The following is a 19,774-nucleotide window of genomic DNA, read 5'->3' as shown; positions in this document are numbered from 1 at the left end:
CTTAAGGAGTATATAAAAATATTGGGGTTCATTTTAAAAAAAATTTTTGAATCGGAATATGATCATTAAAAAAAATTATTAGGATTAGATAGGTCGGGCTAAATATTTTAATTTTTTTGTGGAACGGGCCGGATAAATTGGTCCGATTCAAATTTTATAAGTAGAATTTAAGTTGATTACCTCCTGCCCCCCCATCAAACAGGAGAAATTTTAAAATCTTCCACAAGGGAGGTAGATCCCTCTAGATTCCCTAAGCAAATGAAGCTGAGCTCACCCTCCTCCCTGGACTAAAATATAAAATAGATACTGTAGTAGTGACTATGTGTTGACCAACCCCCTGACCCGCGAGACTTAATGCCGCGATTCCTTTGTACATTCCCGTGTCAGGATGCCCTAGAGGGGAGGGTGGATTGAATTAACCCTATTTTAAATTTAAATATTTTATGAGGAAAAAAAAAATTAGATTTAAAATTTTAAAAGTAAGAAATAGTAAAAAAAAATATAAAAAACAATGACAACTCTCTATAAAAGGATATCAAAGTTTTATTGCGTAAAAAAACAATCGCAATCGCGTAACCCTACATTCACAGTAAGCGGGAATTCGCGGCGAAGGCAGAGTAAAAAGAAAAGTATTAATGTCCCTTTCAACTAACCTTCCCCGCAAAGATGTTTTGACGAAAATGCGAAAGAGTCCGTTTTTAAGTGGGTGAATAAATATGACAAAAATGTCGATTTTATTTTCTTGGGTAGAGGTATTATGACTCGTTTGGTTCGTTGTAGAAGAATGAGATTGTTCGTTGAACGTTTCGTATAATTCGCCTAAAAAAAAATAATAATGATTGATTATTTTAAAAATTTAAAAAAAAAGGAAAATAAGTTGTTGTTTTTTCGGGTAGATTTAAAATGATCATTTGCCAATGATATCAATCATATTTGGCACTAATCACGTGATGGTTGTTAGCTGACATTGACAAAAGTACTAAATGTTCATTTTTTTAGAATAAAAAAATAGCGGCCATATTAACAATATGTAATGATTTGAACTCATTATTAGATACCCTATTTTTAGTTATAGTCAATTTTTAAAAAAAAACAATGGCCTGCAGAGATACAACTTGCAAGGCCCGGATTTTTTTTTAAAAAAAATTCGGCTTTTTTCGGCTCGGCCCGTGTTTTATATCTTCAGACCCGACCCAGATTTTTAAAAAAAAATACATTTAGGCCCGGCCCGTAGAATAGTTAAAAATCCCAATTTGTGTTTATTTTTAAAAACGGGTCCGACTAAGATTTTAGCTAAAATAATGTTATGTAAACCTCGAGATTTGGCAAATAAAGGTCCAAACCTTAGACCCGAATCGGCCATTTTAGCAACACTACCAGCCCAGGTATTTAAAAAAATTTTTTAGGCCGGGTATATAAAAAGATTAATATATGGTCCGATCCGTGCATGGGCCAGGCATGCAGGTCTCTGATATTAAGTTTAAAAAAATATTATCATTCCATTCCTACTAGCAGAGTTGTTAAAAGATACTTTTTAAATGGATCTAGATACAGATACATCGTCTAAAATAATATCTTAGATATCGATATTTTAATCAAAAATCTATCTAGATAAAGATACAAATATCACTTTTTATATCTAGATACAAAATCTAGATACTTGTATCGAGATCCTTTAACAACTCTGCCTACTAGTGATGCAAAATCGCTCTATTTATGCCGATTTAAAACGGCTAACTCTGTATTTTATCCAGAAAAGTATTAGGCAAACATAAGGACTTTGCTCATAGATGGCACAAAGGTTTGGAACATCTGTTAGCCCGAATCATGTGGCTTAGGCAATATTTTTCTGTAGATAATACATATTGTTAGCCGTTTTTTTAAATCGGCTCAGGAGCCATTTTTAATCGCGAATTCCAGCTATAGATTCAGTAAAACTAAAAAAAAATATATTTCTAAAAAATTACCGAAAGGGAAATTTTCTATCGCCAAAAAGGTTTCAAGCCACACCGTGAAAAACATTATCTTCGATTGTTGGGAAATGCTAGAATTTAAATTTCCCATTGAGTCTCCGTGCTGTAATTTTTTTTTAAAAAAAAATAATGGTTTAATTTATTACCTGTCAAATTAAATTTATCTGGGGACGAAAAAAAAAAGAAGTTGATTGTAATCTAATTTTACATAGTATCGCCACCTTGCGGACATAAAATTATTATTTGTAATGTTAATGAATTTAAAATGTTATCATTTTTTACTTTTTTTAACCCTTTATCTCCTTTACACTCATTTACTAAATCTCGCTATTACAAATACTAAATCTCGCTATTACAAAATCGTAAAGGGTGAGTTCCCATTATTTTGTTAAATTACAACTGGGTCCGTTTTAATGATATTCTATCTCTTAACATTACAGGTAGTTAGGATATTCATATTAAAGGTGTTGATTTTTTGTAACGGTAAAATGAAAACCTTTAAATTTATAAAGTGCTGGGAGATACTGTATAATATTGTGGGAGCATTGTTCATTTTAGTAATATGGATGTGTAGCTTGATTTGGGGAAGAAGAGTTAAGAAAAGTCGTAGCGTGAAGATAAAGGGGCATAATGGAGAGGAGGATGTCATGGGAAAGGTAACGTGGCTGCCGGTTAGTAATTAATCAATAGGTGGACAGATAGTGATGTAGATAAATTAACATGTAAGCCTAGAGAGATTCATATACTGATCAGAGGTTGGGGCCATATAGGAAACCAAGAGAGAATTCTCAGGGAAGGAGAGGGGAAATAAGACCAAGCTTTGATTCTAGAGTGAGGGGAAGGATGAAGTGTTATAATGGCGGAAGACAAGGACATATGGTTAGAGATTGTCGGGAGGCAAAGTGTCTCGAATGTGGAAAATTTGGTCATATGGCCCCTTTATTGTCCAGGAAAACAAGAGAAATTACGATGTGCTGCTGTGGAAGATTTGGTCATAATAAGGAGAAATGTAATACTGGGAATTACAATACTCGGAGGTTTCCCGCCATGAGGAATGGGACAAAGTACTTCAAATGTGCGTACTATTGAAAGTGGAATTGAGGGGAGAGGAGTACCTCAGTTGCAGGGAGTTGGAGAGCAAACCACGGAATGTTTTAGATGTCGAGAAACGGGACATGTGGCAAGAGATTGTGGCAATTGGGGACTATATGATTATAAAAAAAAATAAGACACGGGTCCAGGCGTGTCAGTTATTGAAGACAAGCGAGATATATTCGCGAAGCCAAATAAATGTAATTAGAAGTGTAAAGATGATACAAGAAGAGGTAATACATGATCCTTGTCCGAGAGTGATGATAGATTTCAATGGGAATATGGTACCTATGCTAGTCGTTGTTTAGTACTTGCTATATATTGATTATGCGATATACATCAGCCCATCAGACCCTTGTATTTTTTTTCTGAACCCACGTCCGGACCATTTTTAAAAAGTGGAAGATTCGAGATGTCAAAAAAATTCTTTTTCTTCATTAAATTCATGAAAATACAAAAAAACAAATATTTGTATTATATTTAGCTTTGTTATATAAATGTTTAAATTTTACTGTTCTGCGGCTATATACGGAGAGACATAATTATTTTTTCTTGTTATATTAAGCAAACGGTTAAAATTATATTGCAATATATAGATTGTTATTGTTTGTGTTACGTAAATAATCTATAAATTAGTGTCTAACACGATACTTGAAAAATTCCTACACACTATTCTTAATTCTGGGTAAAAATCCCTACATAATAGGAATACGTTGTTTATCTTGTCTTATATCAATTTTAGAAAGTGAAATATTAGAAATTTTGTAGCAAGGGCGAAACCAAAGGGGAGACCCCCCCCCTTCCTATTCTCTAGTATCATTTTAAAATAAAAAAAACCCCACCCACCCCATCCCAATTACGATATATCACTATAATCAAGAATTTAAAAGAAAAATTAAGTTAATATTTGTTAAACATGGATCTATATATATAATTATTTTATTTATACTGGTTGTTGTATAGCGCAAATTGTTATATGTCGCATTCATTTTATTAACACAACTGTTAACTTAATGATATAATTTTCTTTATATTAAATTGATATAAACCTCACTCAATAGTTTTATATAAATTATTTAATAGATTTTTTTAATATAAATAGAAATAATATATTGTATTTTTAATTAAATATTTTTTAAATAAATTTAATAAATAAAAGTTTTAAAATTACTTTATTAAATCTTGTCTAACTCCCTGCCAACCTTATTTTTTTAAAAAAAATAACTACTTATTATAATTCAAAAATTTTTAGGAAAAAAAAAAGTGAAAATCCAAAATTATTTTTATAAACATGTAATACAGCCAAATGACTACGATAAGTGAACCTAAAGATCTAAGGGGGGAAACCCCATTTAATAATACCGCCTCCCCCCCCCATCAATAACAAAATCCTGGATACGCATATGTTTTGGAGTGTAGGTAATAATATTGTATTATAAATGATATCGAGGAGCTTATTGCGATTTGATAAAAGCATTTCAAAAATATAAATTAAGTGCAAAAAAATAAACCCTAAACCGATGATATAACCTAGACTGACCATGCATTCATGATAACGCATTTGAAAAGCGTCGTTGAATGCAAATCAGCTGTACCCGCCATTTTGGTAACCTCCATAGTAATTATTCTCATGTTAAAAACTACTATTAAATCGATAACTCGCTTCTTTGTTATCTCGATGATCAGGAATTCTTTAATAGAGTTTGCGTCGGACATGGGAATAAATTGGCCTCTCATTTAAAATTTTTAATAATGATTCGGCTAACCAAAATGGCGTCCCCAGCTGTTTTCAATGATGTACACTTTTAATTAGTGTTGTTAAACTACCTACCTTTAGTCAACTATAAAACAGCCTAGCTATGTTTTTATTCCAAAAATATTCGTCCACTTTATATCATTATAAATAATATTTTTCAACAACACTACTTTTAATGAATGCATCGTCAGTATAGGTATTATTATTATATGTCATTGACATTTTCTTAATTATTTTTTTTATCTACCTTTTATCAATCACTTCATTTAACATAATTTTACAGTCGATTTTAACTATTTGCAGATAAAAGTTTGGAAAATTTATATCGGACCCGGGGTTTTATAAATAATTTATTTTGACCCAGTCCCTAATTTAAAAAAAATATATATATATTTCTTAATAAAAAAAAAAAATAAGGTCCATCCTGAATCTTGAAATTATAATGACAATTTTACCAACATTTCCCGAATTTTTAAAATTACCATAATTTTAACGACCTTCCAAGTGTTTTTAATTTTTGGCCATTCTAAATAATTTTTCCATGTACACTTTATTTTGGAAATGATTTTCAAAGAAAGGAAAGAAGGAATGATGAAAGGAAGGATGGAAGGAAGGAAAAGAAAAAAAGGAAAGGGGGAAGGGGGAATCCTATCAATATTTAAAATTTTTTTGATGTCAACAATAATCTTTAAATATAATCCGGTATGACTAAATTACTGCATTGCTAGAAAGGAATTAATCAATTTTATTATATAATCTTTTTTTAAATATAATTTTCAGAAGCATTTTTTTTTTAAAATATACACAGATCAATTTTTAATTAAATAAAGAATTGAGATTAAATATCAAATAATTTATAATTCTATTATTACTTATTATTAATGGGGGGAAAAAAAATATTATAGCTTATTACTAGGGCTCTGCCGATCCACATATTTTTCACTGACCCGATCCGATATTTATACTGATTTTTCACCATCACCCCCCTTTGAAACCAAAAGTAATTAAGAAATCAATATTTTTTATGCAAAAATTCGAATTATGCACTTAATTTAATTTTTTTTTATTTCTACAATCAAGACTATAATTTAAAAAAATTGATTTTTCCAATATTTTGCGTTCTTTTTGTATTAGTTAGCTCTTCGAATCCCGATTGATAGTATTAAATGAATTTTTCATTATTCCTCCCCGTGAAATTAGAATTCCATAGATAACGCATTTTGCAAAATTATCTTTTCTAAAATATTTCCATAATTCCGTTACCACATTTTAAAAGATTTAAAATAAATAAAAGTTTGGGTGTTCCTTTCAATTTTTTTTAAAAATAATATAAATCTATTTTATAAAATAAGTAAAATATAGGGGGTGTTGTGCATTTGCATTGTTTATTGTAAATAAAAATTATTTAGAAAATATTATAATAATGTATAATAAATATACATAAAATTACTTTTTTTTTGAATTTGTATCTTTATACAACATAATATATAATATATTAACAAAATTATAATAATGTAAAATAAATTTATACATAACATATAATGACAAAAAAAATGAAAAGTAAAAAGATCGGGTAAATTATTTACAGGTATCGGCCAGATCCGAAATTTTTAAAGCGCTAAATATCGAAGCCGATCCGATATCTGATATCGGCCACAGCCCTATTTATAACAACTCAAATTTTTTTTCAATTTTAAAATTTAACAAATATATATCCATAAGAGGGCGTTAAATGTATAAATTTATAAAAACCAAAATGATTATTGGTTAGAGCTATTTTTTTTATTTAGGTGTCTATTAAAAAATTTTATTAGAAATTTTTCATCATCCATAATCTTTCGTAAATTGAGTGTTTTTTTTAAAAATTTTAAAATGTTTAATTATACTTTCTTTCTATTTTTTTCTTTCGTAAGGAACTAGGTAGGAAGAAAATTGATAAAACATAATAATTTTTAAAATTACCATTTAAAACACAAATAATTAGGAACAAAACTGGAGTATATTCAGCTCACGGGGGCTTCTTACGGTTCCAGGAGAGGGAAAAAATATGTTACTTATGCGAATGATTCGTGCTAAGCACAAACATATCTTTGAAAAAAAAGATGGAGGAAGGGGGAGGGTGTATTAAATATTTTTTGCTTACAAAAGAATAAGGAGGACTCGTTTTATTATTGCATAAATCTTGTACTCTTTGTTCGGCGTCATTATTGTAGAGGGGGTGAACGGTTGACAAACGTGCATAGGTGGATAGGATACATTTTGCCGAATGTTTAGCTAGTGGATAATAAAGTAATAATTCTATGAAATATACTACACAAAATAAATGTCCTTATAATACTTATCTAGACTGACTATTCCTTCATAAAAAAATGTATTTTAAAAAGTCCTTAAATACAAATCATCTGGGCAGGCCATTTTTGGTTTCTTATACAAACATCATTTAACAGAGAAACCGATATGGCGTGTCACCAGCTGACATGTATTGATTGACATTTAAATGCATGAATAAATGGATCGTCAATCTAAGAAGAATTATAGGCGATTGATACAATAAAAAAAAATTGATTGAATGGTATATATTACTATTCATTAGCAAGGTTGAGGTATCGCAAATACCTGCATTTTAAGTACAAAATACTTTTTCCATTTTTTAAAATGGTTAACCCAATATTTTAGCCAAAAAATATTACCCATGACTGGAGATTTTGCTCATAGATAGCAGAAAGGTTCCGACATCTATTAACGAAATCTAGAGGCTTGCGCGATATTATAAAATCGATTAAATCAAGCAGTTTAACAACACTACTTTTGTATCATTTTTATTTTAAAAAAGTAACTCGTATCTGTATTCAAGATACTTTAAAAAAATTGGTCTATCCTTACTTATTAGATTCGTTATATTTACATAGTATAACACACTCCCCCTCCCCTCTCCTAAATAAATAAACAGAGGATCATAACTACGGGTGAGGAGCATTTTGGGGGTTCAACCCACTCACAGAAAATTTTGAAATTTGTTTATTTTTTCTTCACTTTTTAAAGTGTGCGGATATTTATTTTATTTTTTTTAAAAAAAAGGTTTAAATATTATATAAATCATGCTTATATAATTGCCAAATTCAACTACTACAAACAAATTATTTATATTTTACTTCGATAAATTGATACCTAATTCATATTCTAAGTTGCTAATCCACGAACCCCATTTAAAAAATAAAATCCTAAGTATTATTAGCGCAAGAGAAAATGGTAACTGAAAGAATATGACTGAAATATACAATTTTAAAAAGATGTGCCTCCTTCCCCTTTCTTGGAACAAGCGAAATATTTTGGCTTCGACCCTTAATTAACATAATAAAAAATTTACAAGTATTTGGTGGTTCGTTTTTTTCAAAAAATAAACAAATTTAAATAAAAACTTTTATAACTACCTTTCGAGTTAGGTTCTTCTTTCGTGGCTTTTAAATGATTGTCCAACTTCTTAACGAAGATGATCTTCCAATATGAATCAGAATTGATGACCAATGATTCCTCTAAAAAAATTATACATTAAAAAAATGTTTTTTTTTACTCGCTTATATTCATTTCATATTTTTAAAATTAGAATTCTGTATAAAATTTGTATAAATATTACAATACCCGAAATATTATTAGCACCCAAGGTCGACAAAAATTTTTGAAACTTTTCGTACTTTAGGTTATCTTTGTATTGCTAAATATTAAATAAAATGGTCCATATTATAAAATCATTCTTGATAAACATAACTATTACTTAATTTTAAAAACTTTTGAGAAATTTATTGCATTTGCCTCCAACCATGGCAAGGTTGAATATTTCCATATACATCTATAGGATCGATATGGACTCATTTACAATTAAAGAAAATATAAATGGTTTCTTGCAGCAAACAAAGATTTGATTAAAAATTAAGGTTAAGTTTTATTTGGGTTTCAGATACTGAATTGATCCGATATATCGATCCATTACATGTATAAAAACTTTCCAAAAACCCATTGGGGGTTTATAATGTAATAAATTTACCTTTTCTTGATTAAACAATTCACAAATATCTCGGTCTTTGTCATAACCATTACCAGTTTCGTAGCAAACGAAAACAATTTCTTTGGGCTTAGATTCAATGGAATTGAGATTTAGCAATGATTGAGTGAAATGGTGCAATGTCTCCTTCGAATTTTCCACGTTAAGGTGGTATAACTGTTGGGGAAAGGATGCGGGAAATGTGTCTTTGTTGTATTGATCGAAATTCTAAATTATATGGTGTGTAGGTAGCAGAGTTGTTAAAGTATATAGATACAAAAATGTCTAGATACATTTTTAGCAATATCTAATACATTATATTTTTATACAATTTTAATTTTGTACTTGAATTTATTAAATATCTTGTCCGAGTTTATTTCTTTCCAATTCAAGATAAATTTTATTTTACATAATAGATGACGTTCAAAGTACATTTTTAGATGATTAATATTAGTGATACCGGATGTAGAAGAAACTATCAACACCAGTATCATCAAATTTGACATAAATTGGATATAATGCCAAAAAAATTTAGTCGATGAACTTTCAAAGTTTCTAAATGATGCTAAAGAGCGAAGAGAATCACTGATTTTTTTTTAAATAACCCTCAAGAGGATTATGGATACAAAACTTTGAATCATTATTTTTTTTTAAATGGATGTCGTAATCATGATTTTGCTATATTCAGAGATTATTCCTAATATAAAGGTGTTATTCATTAAGTATAACACTACGTTACCTTCCAGCATTACCAGCTTGAAAGACTTTTTAGCGTGAGGAGTAAAAATGTGTGTTACGGATAAACGGGTGATTAAAACTTTGAGAATTTTTTATTGATAAAGGTTTAATGATAATATTTTTATAATCATTTTAATTATATATTTTTTTAAATAATCAAAGTTAAATACAAATATTCGGTTCACTTTACAATCAGTTTTTTTTAAATAGATTTTCAAGATATTATCCGCCACCATCTTACAATGATTATAAATAAAATAATTTGCATCTTAGAAAAATTTTAACGGTATCTAGATACATCTGAAAAGTATATCTTAACAACGCTGGTAGGATAAAGTATTAGCATCTATTTTGATTATACTATAAATTGATTGACAAGGATAACATATCAAAATAGCTTAATTAATTAAATTATCCATACATTAAGAGTAGTTTTTCTTTCTTTCTTCCCTTTCATACGATTATAAATTTTAAAATGCTTTTTTAAGGTTCATCATTTAAAAGGCAAAAAAATATGTGATATGCTCTCTTTTTTTATATTACTTTTGTTATGTTATCCATATTCAAGAATCCCAGCTGGGAAAGGTATAATCGGGGTAAATTGATCTCTTGAATATTCCTGTGTGGGTATAAAATAAACATTTTATAATATAGTAATCTTTCTTCCTTTCCTTCCTTTTCTTTCCTTCCTTCCTTCCTTCCTTCCTTCCTTCCTTCCTTCCTTCCTTCCTTCCTTCCTTCCTTCCTTCCTCTAAACTAAAATTAATTTTTTAGAAAAATACTTTACTTGGGTGGATAATAAGCGAGATTTTCTGGATTCAAAGTTTTAAATACGTCGAATGGTGATAGATGATTCTTTTGAGGAAAAGTGTTAATGGCTTGAATATTTTCTTAGAATTTTTTTTTAAAATTATCATAAAATATTTATTATCATACATAAAAATCACATATGATTTTTTTGCAAAATGTTTTTTGGGGGAATTTTGAGTAAAATTTGATCAAAAAAATCTTCATTTTTTTTTAATCTTTGAAGGATTTTTTGTGAAGCTACGACATATATAATAAATGATTATATTAAAGACAAAGAGAAACCTGGTAGGATTTTCCCTAATCCGTGATATTCGGACATGTGTTGCTTGAACGATTTTTCGAAATCATCAAAATCGTTAGAACTCACGTCTTTCTCGTTATAGACACTATCATAATGGCTACTCACACTGATGCTATCCATGGACGAAAGAAGTCCATCATCGGCGGGAACGCATAAATGAGGCGGTAAATAAGATTGGATATCTTGCGAAATCATTTTATCCAAAAATTCTGGTTTGATCGTTCGGTAGAGGTAAAACGGCTTCTCGCCAAAATTGTGCGCCTTTAGCGTTTCCGCGAGATGCGAGTTGGAGTCGGAAGAGTTTAATTTATGTGGGATGGGGTCGGTTGTTAGGTTGAAATTTTGAGACTTTTTATTGTATAAAACATATGTAGTAAATAAAAATGCTTCTTAAGTGATTCAGCAATATTTCTTAGCAAATATAATAGTTAAACAAATTATTGTATTAGAAATTAAAATAATACCTTCTTTCTTTCCTTTAGATTGTCACTCGTTAATAATAATAAAAATAGGTTGCAAATAGTTTATCAGGTATATCATTAAAACGAGAAAGGAATGTGATATTACTATTCGGCCTGTCGTATGAGTTTTTATTAAGAAATGTCTAAACTTCGACACCAACCCCAAATTTTCCTCAAGATAAAATTTCCAAAAAAATAGTGTAAACTTTTGAATATCGCATATGAAAAACCTGTTTGCGCGGAGAAGTGCCATTTAAGGATTTCGCGTAATTCAACTTCCAAGCCTGCCTTCCAAAACTATTGTGAATCACGAGAATGCATTGATTATTCACGCTTTCTGAATATTTTATTATATTTTTTTATAGTATAAACCAAAATTAATAAGATTTTCGCGCTTTCCGCGTTGGTATCAAGAATTCTACATTTTATACGTTCTCTGTTTGTAATCCGGTAAAAGTTTTATAGTTTCTCCAGTAAAAATAGTGTTTTCTTTAAATTATAATCATAAATGAATCTTAAAAAAATTTAGCATTTTCCATTGTTAAACGTTTAGATTCGATATCCAATTTCTTATCATTTAAAATAATATATTCTATTCTATTCTATTATATAAAATAATTATTTGATAGATTATTAATATAACCCGTGGCTTCATAATTCGTGGGCAATCTGTGGTCGCAAAAAAACCCGAATATCAAATTAAACCCTAGAGAAAAATACTGAGGTCTGTATTTAGGATTATTATTATTATAAACGTAAGTCAACAATTCTATTTCGCGTTTCAATGTGAAATCGTCTAATTCTGTTTTACCGGATATAGTTTTCTGTATTGTTTGTTTGTTTTTTTTTCAAAAAATATATTTTGCATTTATTTGAAATGATTATTCATAAATTAATTCTATATTTAAATAACATTAGAACCGATTTTTCTTTGCGAATCCGCTTCGAATGTTTAAAATTAAACAGATTAGAGCTAGCTAATTTTCAATAGCATTCTAACACATTTTAGCACCTATCTAAATAGATAAAAAAACGGTAAATTGACCATTTAAGCAGGGTTGATTGACATTTTCAGTAAGATTACAAATTGAACTAAAAAATTATAAGATATTGAAAGTGAGACAGTACCAGATGTGTAAAAAGCGAGATCTACGAGGAAAAGGGTGGAATGAATGCTTTTACAGGGGGAAAAGAATAATCCTTCCACAGAAGTAATGTGAAAGCATAAAACAAATCGGATAGCGGATACCAAGAAAAGAAGTTAAAACATATGGTGGCCCAGTATTGATCGTGAAATCTAAAAATTATACGGCAGGTACACATCATTTACTATATGGGCAGATTATCCTTTAGAAAATTCAACCTCATTTGGTACAAGCCACGACCATATCAGCGAGTTGGTAAAAGGACTTCGCGGTACAATTAAAATCATAATACTGATAGTTGCATTGCAAAATAGGTAGAAAGGAAATGAAAACCATTCAGACAGAGTTAATTATAAATGTATTTAGTTAGACATTTGATAATTATAAAATATTGAAAATCTCATGTATCACGCAAAGGGCCACGATGTTAGTAATTAGCCGACTCAAAAATTATCACGGTAGGCATCATATGAAACAGACTAACATCCGTAGGGGCTTCACTAGTTCCTCCCGCAATTATGATGTTGCGAACGAAATAGGAAACACTGAACTAAGCTACTGTGAGTGGGTAACAAAACAAGTCTCGTTTAATCACTAGCCCATTCCCTATATTGACAATACGCGTGCAATGATAAATAAAGTAGGTAACGGGAGTGATAGAAAAATTAATATTCACTAAGATATGGGGACACTGGAGTTGGCATCGGCAGATTCGGGAAGAGGTGCCCGAGCAATTTTAGGAGGAAGGTGATGTGAATAACATTATATTTTATACACGTCAATTTTATATAATTAATCTTCGATTTATTGATCTTGATCTATTCGGAAAATATATTTATGAAAAAGAAATCAACAAATCAATTTCATATCGATTCAAATTTTGGTGTACTCATATTTTTTTTCTAGTTAATGAAAAAACTGGTTTAAATTCGAGGTTTCGCTAATGATTTTTAAAAAATTCATAAAACTAAAGATTTCTGTTTTTCGCATTTTTCTAGCCTTAATCCAACCAATAGCGTTCGACTAGGATGACGCAATTAAAAATGTGTTCATGAATTATAACGTTTAAGGTGAGTATAAGCGCCAACAGATTTTCGGAAGCATTCGCCACCCTCTTGGATACTGGTCGGCATTCCCTTTGTTCCTTGTATATCACTGTTTTATCTTTCGTCTCCTTTTAAAAATATATAAGAATTTTTCTTTAAAATTTATCATAATAATCGGACAGAGCTTTCATTATAAAAAAATATAACGTGAATATTAAATTTTTAACCTACCAAACGAGACTCTATTTAATAATAATATAAGTTTGTGTACAAAAGAAATATTAATTATCAATTTTTTGCGGGTTACAAAAACTCCAAAACATATCATTTTAAAAGAATACCCTAGAGATATGCCCGGTCATTCCAATTTCGGATATTTCCAAGAGTAAATACAGCAAGCTTTGATCGTCTAGTAGCGATGGGTGGTAGGTTAGCCACATGCTCAAGCAAGAGTAAGCAAAAACAATCAACGTATGCAAGTCCTTGGTATGCTTGGTGGGTGGAAGCTGACTACACATTCTCACCACGTGGTTACAGAGAGTTTTTATAATGGTTTCGCATAGCGCTTTTAATTTATGTAAATAATGATATTTAGATCACATTCATCGTGGTTCGTTTTATTTAAAAAATCTTACCGACTTGAATAATATTTTCCTACTACTCATTCAAAAAGGTATTATTCAAATCAAGATCTCGATTTGATCCAATAGATCAATCATACGAAAATAGCCGCCGCGGACTCTTTAATCATTCGAGCGGTGTCAAATAGGTCAACTCTTTTGATTGACACGTGTTTAAAACTAATCTCGAATTTAGGGAATAAAAGAAGAGATTAAAAGGTTAAATTTTACGTTTGTAGATCAAAATCTTGATTTTAGCCATTTGGGAAAGGGTGGCAAGACAACTCAGCGCCACGTTAAAATCTTCCTTTTCTATCCACCATTTATCGAAAGTCTTGAGAACGCTTCCCATTATAGTTTCGAAGAGGCAATCGAAGCACCAGTAATAATGATTCAGACTTTCAACTTTTTGGGAATCTGATTCTTGCGTCATTTTGTCGTTAGGTTCATTAAGGGACCCGTGATCTGAAACACGTGATAATTAATGATTATTAAATCGCTTAAATCTCAGCTGTCTAAGTCATTTTATTTTAGTCTAGCTTCCGTGTATACCAAAGTTAAATGGTTTAGAAAAATCTGGTAATAATGTTATTTGAATGAAAAGTATAGGAAAATAGAAAAATTGAGCCAATAGTTTAAAAAAAAAATTGTTTAGAATAATTCAATTAATATAATTATTATTTTCTTATATATGTAAGGCACCCTTACACCTTAATCAAATTGTTTATAGAGTTAACATAGAATTGGAAAAAGTGTATTAAAAAATTGTGATGACAAAGTTTGAAAAGAGCGATTTAATTTTATGGTTATCAGTGTAACAAACTATGCTATTTTTATGAAATGAGCTCATAGATTTTCAATTGTCATGTATGTAAAAAAAATGCTGTAAATGTGTAATTAGTGTTGTTTATATAGCTTGATTTCTAAGCCGTTTCTTTTTAACGGCAAACTCGATATTTTATCCAGAAAAACGTTAAGAAGGTCCGAAGATTTTGCCCATATATGAGCACAAAAATTTGGACATCTATCAGTCAAATCTCGAGGCTTAGTCAATTTAAGGCTAAAATATTGAGTTCGCCGTTTTTTAAAAAATAAATCGAGCCGTTTAACAACAACACTATATAGAATCTCTTTAAAAAACATTTTTAGGTAAATTAAAAATTAGACAACTGTTTTAATAGCCAAAGCTATCAGAAATTTATAGGGTAGTTACTTTACCCCGCATTCAATATTAGCGCAAATTCGCGACGAAGATATATTCTACATTCATTTTTTAGAAACTTAGCCGCCAATTCGCTCAAATTGTTAATAGCTAGGTTTCTGAAATTACATTTCTTATGAAATCGAATTTTTTAAAATTTAAAAATAGCTCTCAGTAAGTAATTTTAAATCGACGAATCCCCAGTGGATTCCATATCCCAATAATGTCCGCGATACGTATTCCTGACTACACAAAAAGGTTCTTAATTCAAATCAAGCACCGTAAATGGGAAATAGGGGGGGGGGAGGGTATTGAGAAACCTTAATAACATTTTAGTAACAAACTACTGATTATATTTCGACACGTGTAAAAGTATGATTTTTCTTCAAAAACTAGAAATGTCTTCCCCAACGTCATCCTGTAGGTTTTGCGCGTGTGGATCGTGACTCCTTGTTGGTTGCGACGGATAAAGCGACGAAGGTATCGAGGACCTGAGATTGTAATGATGCACTGCCCTCACGATATAATTAAAATTCAGTTTTGAAAAAAAAATATATAATATAATAAATATATAACATGAATATTTATTGCGTAATGTAACAAGTATATTATAACTTATTGATTTGATGCATCCCGCATCCAATATTCGTTCCATAACCATCTACTAACCATTTATTGAATATCATAATTAGTCGCAATGGCGTCGATAACTCCTATTACTTAGAGCGAATACTTAATTATTAATAAAATCGATCTTATTTCAAATTGGAGGATTTTATTTTTAAAAAAACTTGACGGAATCGCGTTTACTATAAATGCCGCCTTCGGTGAGAATTTAAGGAGAATGTGTACTTTAGGACTTCGCCTTACGCAACGCCAATGATTAGAAGATAAAATGATATTATAAAAAAAGAAAAATTCTATAAAACCGATTGAACTGGATGTGGATTTAGTTTGCATTCGTTCCTCTGCATCGAATAAAGCATTTACTTCTCCTTGATACAAGGCGAAATCTAGAAGGATTAGAGACATCAACCCTAGTCAAATTTAATATTTTAATCATTAAGAAAGTTATATTAAAATAGTAGGTTATATTATTTTGTTACACTATATTTTTAGCATTTGCATTTTTTTTTGCTATTCCTTTCAATTGGGGTTCAAAACACGACTTAAAATCATTATTTAAATCCATCTTTTTTATTTTATATAATATTTTATCATTTATACCTCAATTTTTTTTATCATTAATAAATATTTTTATTATTTTAGCAATTATTTTTTTAAAAAATAAACGTTTTTATAATAGAGCATCCATAAATTTATCCGAAACTTAAGCAATTTTATTGATTAAAATCAATTCATTTATTTCTCCTTTTCATGTATAATTTTTTTTCTTGCTTCTAATCTATTTCTTCAATTATTATTTATTTATAAATCAAAATAAAAATAAAAATAAAAAAATATTTATTATAAAAGCTCGAAAAAAAAAAATCTTTTACCCAAAAAATCTTTAAGGATATTTTTCCAAAGATCAAAAAATAACTTGTGATTTGATGATTTTAAAAGACTTTTTATGCATAAAAATCATAAAAAAATTTACTTATTTTTTTAAAAAAATTCTAAAAGTTTTAAAATTTTAATGAAATCGCATGTTAAATTTTTGGAAATTTTTTAGAATTATATTTTGGACATGTTTTTATTTTTATATCAAAAAAAAGCTTATACATTTGTTTTTTCTGTAAAATTTCAAAATTTTGCGAATGGTATTTTTTGATATTTTGGACTTTTACAAAGGAAAATCGGAAATTTTAGGGTAAAATTTGATCAAAAATCTTGTTCCAAAAAAATGTTCTGACAAAATTATGTTAAATACAAACCCAATAACATTTGAACGTTAGAAGAGTAAATCTCGTTTTCCATCGCACCGAACAATAAATCAAGCACCGGTTTTCTTAAGGTGGCAAAAGTTATCCGCCTGTCGATAAGCGATGAATCGAGATTCTCCGAGCCGTTCCTTTTGGCTGGTTCGAAAGTGAAACCTTCGATTGTCAGGTTAGGGTTGTGGGTAGCTAAGCAAACTACGCTGGAAAGGATGTTAATAGCGGAGTTTCTGAGGGCGAAAGAGGAAATCGTGGTTTCCGATATGTATTGATAACTGTTTATTTTAAAGTTTTTTAAAAAAAATAAATGAATACAAACTTAAGGCCTGGCTTTAGCAGAAGTAAACGTCATGATGCCAATTTAATCCAAACATAAAACATATGTTTAATAAATTCATGGCTGTAGCGGAATATTATTCAGCGTTTATTTCGATATTTGAGGCGGGCCTAAATAATCCACGTGATGACAAATACGATCAGTCAATCTCCATTAGTAAAGATAGGAGTATGGTATATATATAACCGAAAATATATTATGATAATTATTGTCGTTTTTGTTGCATACATTTTTTTTGGGTTGTTATCATTTGATTTCAACCATTTTATTTTAAAAACTTTATTTCGTTATTCTTGCAATTTTTAAAAAAAAAAAATTATTAATCGCGTTAAAAAATTGAAGGGTATGAGTTATTAAAGGCCAAGATACCCCCTGATTCTCTTACTCCTCGCACTAGTGTTAAACGGCTAATTCAAATCCAGAAAAGCCTTGAGATTTCACTAATCGATGTCTAGACCTTTATGCTATCTATGAGCAAAATCTTCAGGCTTGCATAATATTATTCTAGATAAAATATTGAGTTAGCCATTTTTAAAAATGTGCTCAAATCGAGCAGTTTAACAACACTACCTCACACTATAAATTACGTACAAGTGGGTAATATCAAAAAAACATAGGTTCTACTTACAATACATAAAAAAAAAATTTATAATCTAATCTAATTTAATTTTAAATTTCTTTTTTTACATAAAACTTAGTTAAAAAAAAAAATTTCTAAATTTATAATTATATAATTATATAATTAAAAATAAAATTCTATAATTGAGTCCCCAAAAAGGGAACCATAATTGCGTCAAAAATTTCTATTTGAATTTTTTTGTCGAATAAAAAGAAATTTTCTGGGTTCGTTTGTGAAATGTCGTATTTTATTACCCATATTTTTTAAAAACATAAATGTTGATGGCGAAAAAAGCCCGTTCGTAGAGGTCCACTACTGGAGTGAATATGAATTTTAAAAATTTTTGTATTTGTTTGTCTCTTTAATTTCTGCCTGTGTTATTAAATCGAAATTTTTGTTTGAAAGGAATGATGAGATTTACATGTAAGACTGTTCTGTTATATTAAAACTCAACAAATATCAGTAATTTATTTGAAATAACGAAAGAAGCTTTTTTTTAAAAAACTTAAAATTGAAATTCATTTTCTAAAATAAAATAAAAAAGAGTTTATTCAAAATTGACAATGCTTATTTATGATTCAAATATTGATAAAAAAATACTAAATATCTATCACGTATTTTATAAGCTTATATAATATTTTATAAGTATTGATCTTTCAGGAAAAAAATTAAGATATAACAAAGGTTACTTATTTTTTTTGATATTTCGACATGTAAATTTTATGTCGTACATTTTGTCCGAGTATAATAAATACCTCAACAGCAACATATATATTTATTCTTATTGAAGGTACATATATAGTTTACGTTCATATCATTTAATTAAATTATATTTTAAAATAATTAGAATAAGGTTATAAAAAATTGATAAATTTTTTTGCGCAAAATGGCGTCTTTTATTACGGAAAAAAAATTTCCCGATTTTTTTTGTTTTGTAATATTTTTTTTTATAAATTATCTTAAATATTAATATTAATATCTAAAAAAAAATGTTATTTAAAATTCAACTCATTCTAAGAATTAATTGAAACATATTATGACTTAAATTTAGTGTTTGTTAAAAGTATCGTTTTGAGCCGATTTTTAAAAACGGCTAACTCAATATTTCATCCAGAAAAATATTACGCAAGCTTGAAGATTTTTTTTATAGAAGGAACAAAGGTTTGGACATCTATTAGCACAACACTATTAAATTGCTAGACTTGTATTATAATTAATATTTGAATAAATTATAAATGCCGCAAACTGCAAAGGCTAAGGTAATATTCAAATGATGGAAATATTACTTATTTACATACTCTAGCAATTATGTTTAAATTTATTTTCTCTTAAATACACCCTTTTTTCAGTATATTTTTTTTTCATTGTAATTATTTCTTTATTAAGAATTTTCATTTTTAAATGTCTTTTAAAATTAAAATTTGTAAAAATTTAAAATAACAAAATTATATTATAAATGATTGGCTATAAAAATTATTTATAGTCCGGGCTTCGCAGATCTCATTATATTTATATTTAATTATACAAAATATTTCATTTTCAAAAATATCTTTTTTATTTACAGTAATATAAACAGAAGCTATTCATTAGATTATATTAACATTATGCCATAATTTAATTTATAAACAATATAAGAAGTTAGATAAAAGTGCTTTAAAAAAAAATGTTCATAGATAAAATTGCGAAGGCGAATTCTAACATTTTAAACAATATTACTTATCACAAAATTTATATCTTCATTTACATTCCCAAAAAT

At 28.9% G+C, this 19,774-nt stretch overlaps 1 protein-coding gene across 1 annotated transcript in view; it reads right to left on the bottom strand.

Annotated features, from left to right (window-relative positions):
- Positions 1-19,774, bottom strand: part of LOC135927870 (ral GTPase-activating protein subunit beta-like) — a 36,709-nt gene that overhangs the window by 3,828 nt on the left and 13,107 nt on the right. The window contains exons 11-27 of the mRNA XM_065464097.1: positions 17,060-17,337; positions 16,112-16,219; positions 15,576-15,692; positions 14,213-14,446; positions 13,703-13,926; positions 13,379-13,489; positions 11,814-11,994; positions 11,401-11,507; positions 10,691-11,057; positions 10,386-10,488; positions 10,142-10,217; positions 8,864-9,088; positions 8,461-8,533; positions 8,253-8,354; positions 6,965-7,095; positions 1,968-2,076; positions 654-819 (exon numbers count right to left, since the gene is read on the bottom strand). Coding sequence (XP_065320169.1) covers positions 654-819; positions 1,968-2,076; positions 6,965-7,095; positions 8,253-8,354; positions 8,461-8,533; positions 8,864-9,088; positions 10,142-10,217; positions 10,386-10,488; positions 10,691-11,057; positions 11,401-11,507; positions 11,814-11,994; positions 13,379-13,489; positions 13,703-13,926; positions 14,213-14,446; positions 15,576-15,692; positions 16,112-16,219; positions 17,060-17,337 — 2,712 coding nt within the window. The remainder of the gene's footprint in view (positions 1-653; positions 820-1,967; positions 2,077-6,964; positions 7,096-8,252; positions 8,355-8,460; positions 8,534-8,863; positions 9,089-10,141; positions 10,218-10,385; positions 10,489-10,690; positions 11,058-11,400; positions 11,508-11,813; positions 11,995-13,378; positions 13,490-13,702; positions 13,927-14,212; positions 14,447-15,575; positions 15,693-16,111; positions 16,220-17,059; positions 17,338-19,774) is intronic.

Source organism: Gordionus sp. m RMFG-2023, chromosome 4, assembly GCF_954871325.1.
Source record: "Gordionus sp. m RMFG-2023 chromosome 4, tfGorSpeb1-WG-v2, whole genome shotgun sequence".
NCBI classification, from domain to species: domain Eukaryota; kingdom Metazoa; phylum Nematomorpha; class Gordioida; order Chordodea; family Parachordodidae; genus Gordionus; species Gordionus sp. m RMFG-2023.
The sequence above is the reverse complement of the archived record's forward strand: the minus strand, read 5'-3'. Positions and strand labels throughout refer to the sequence as shown.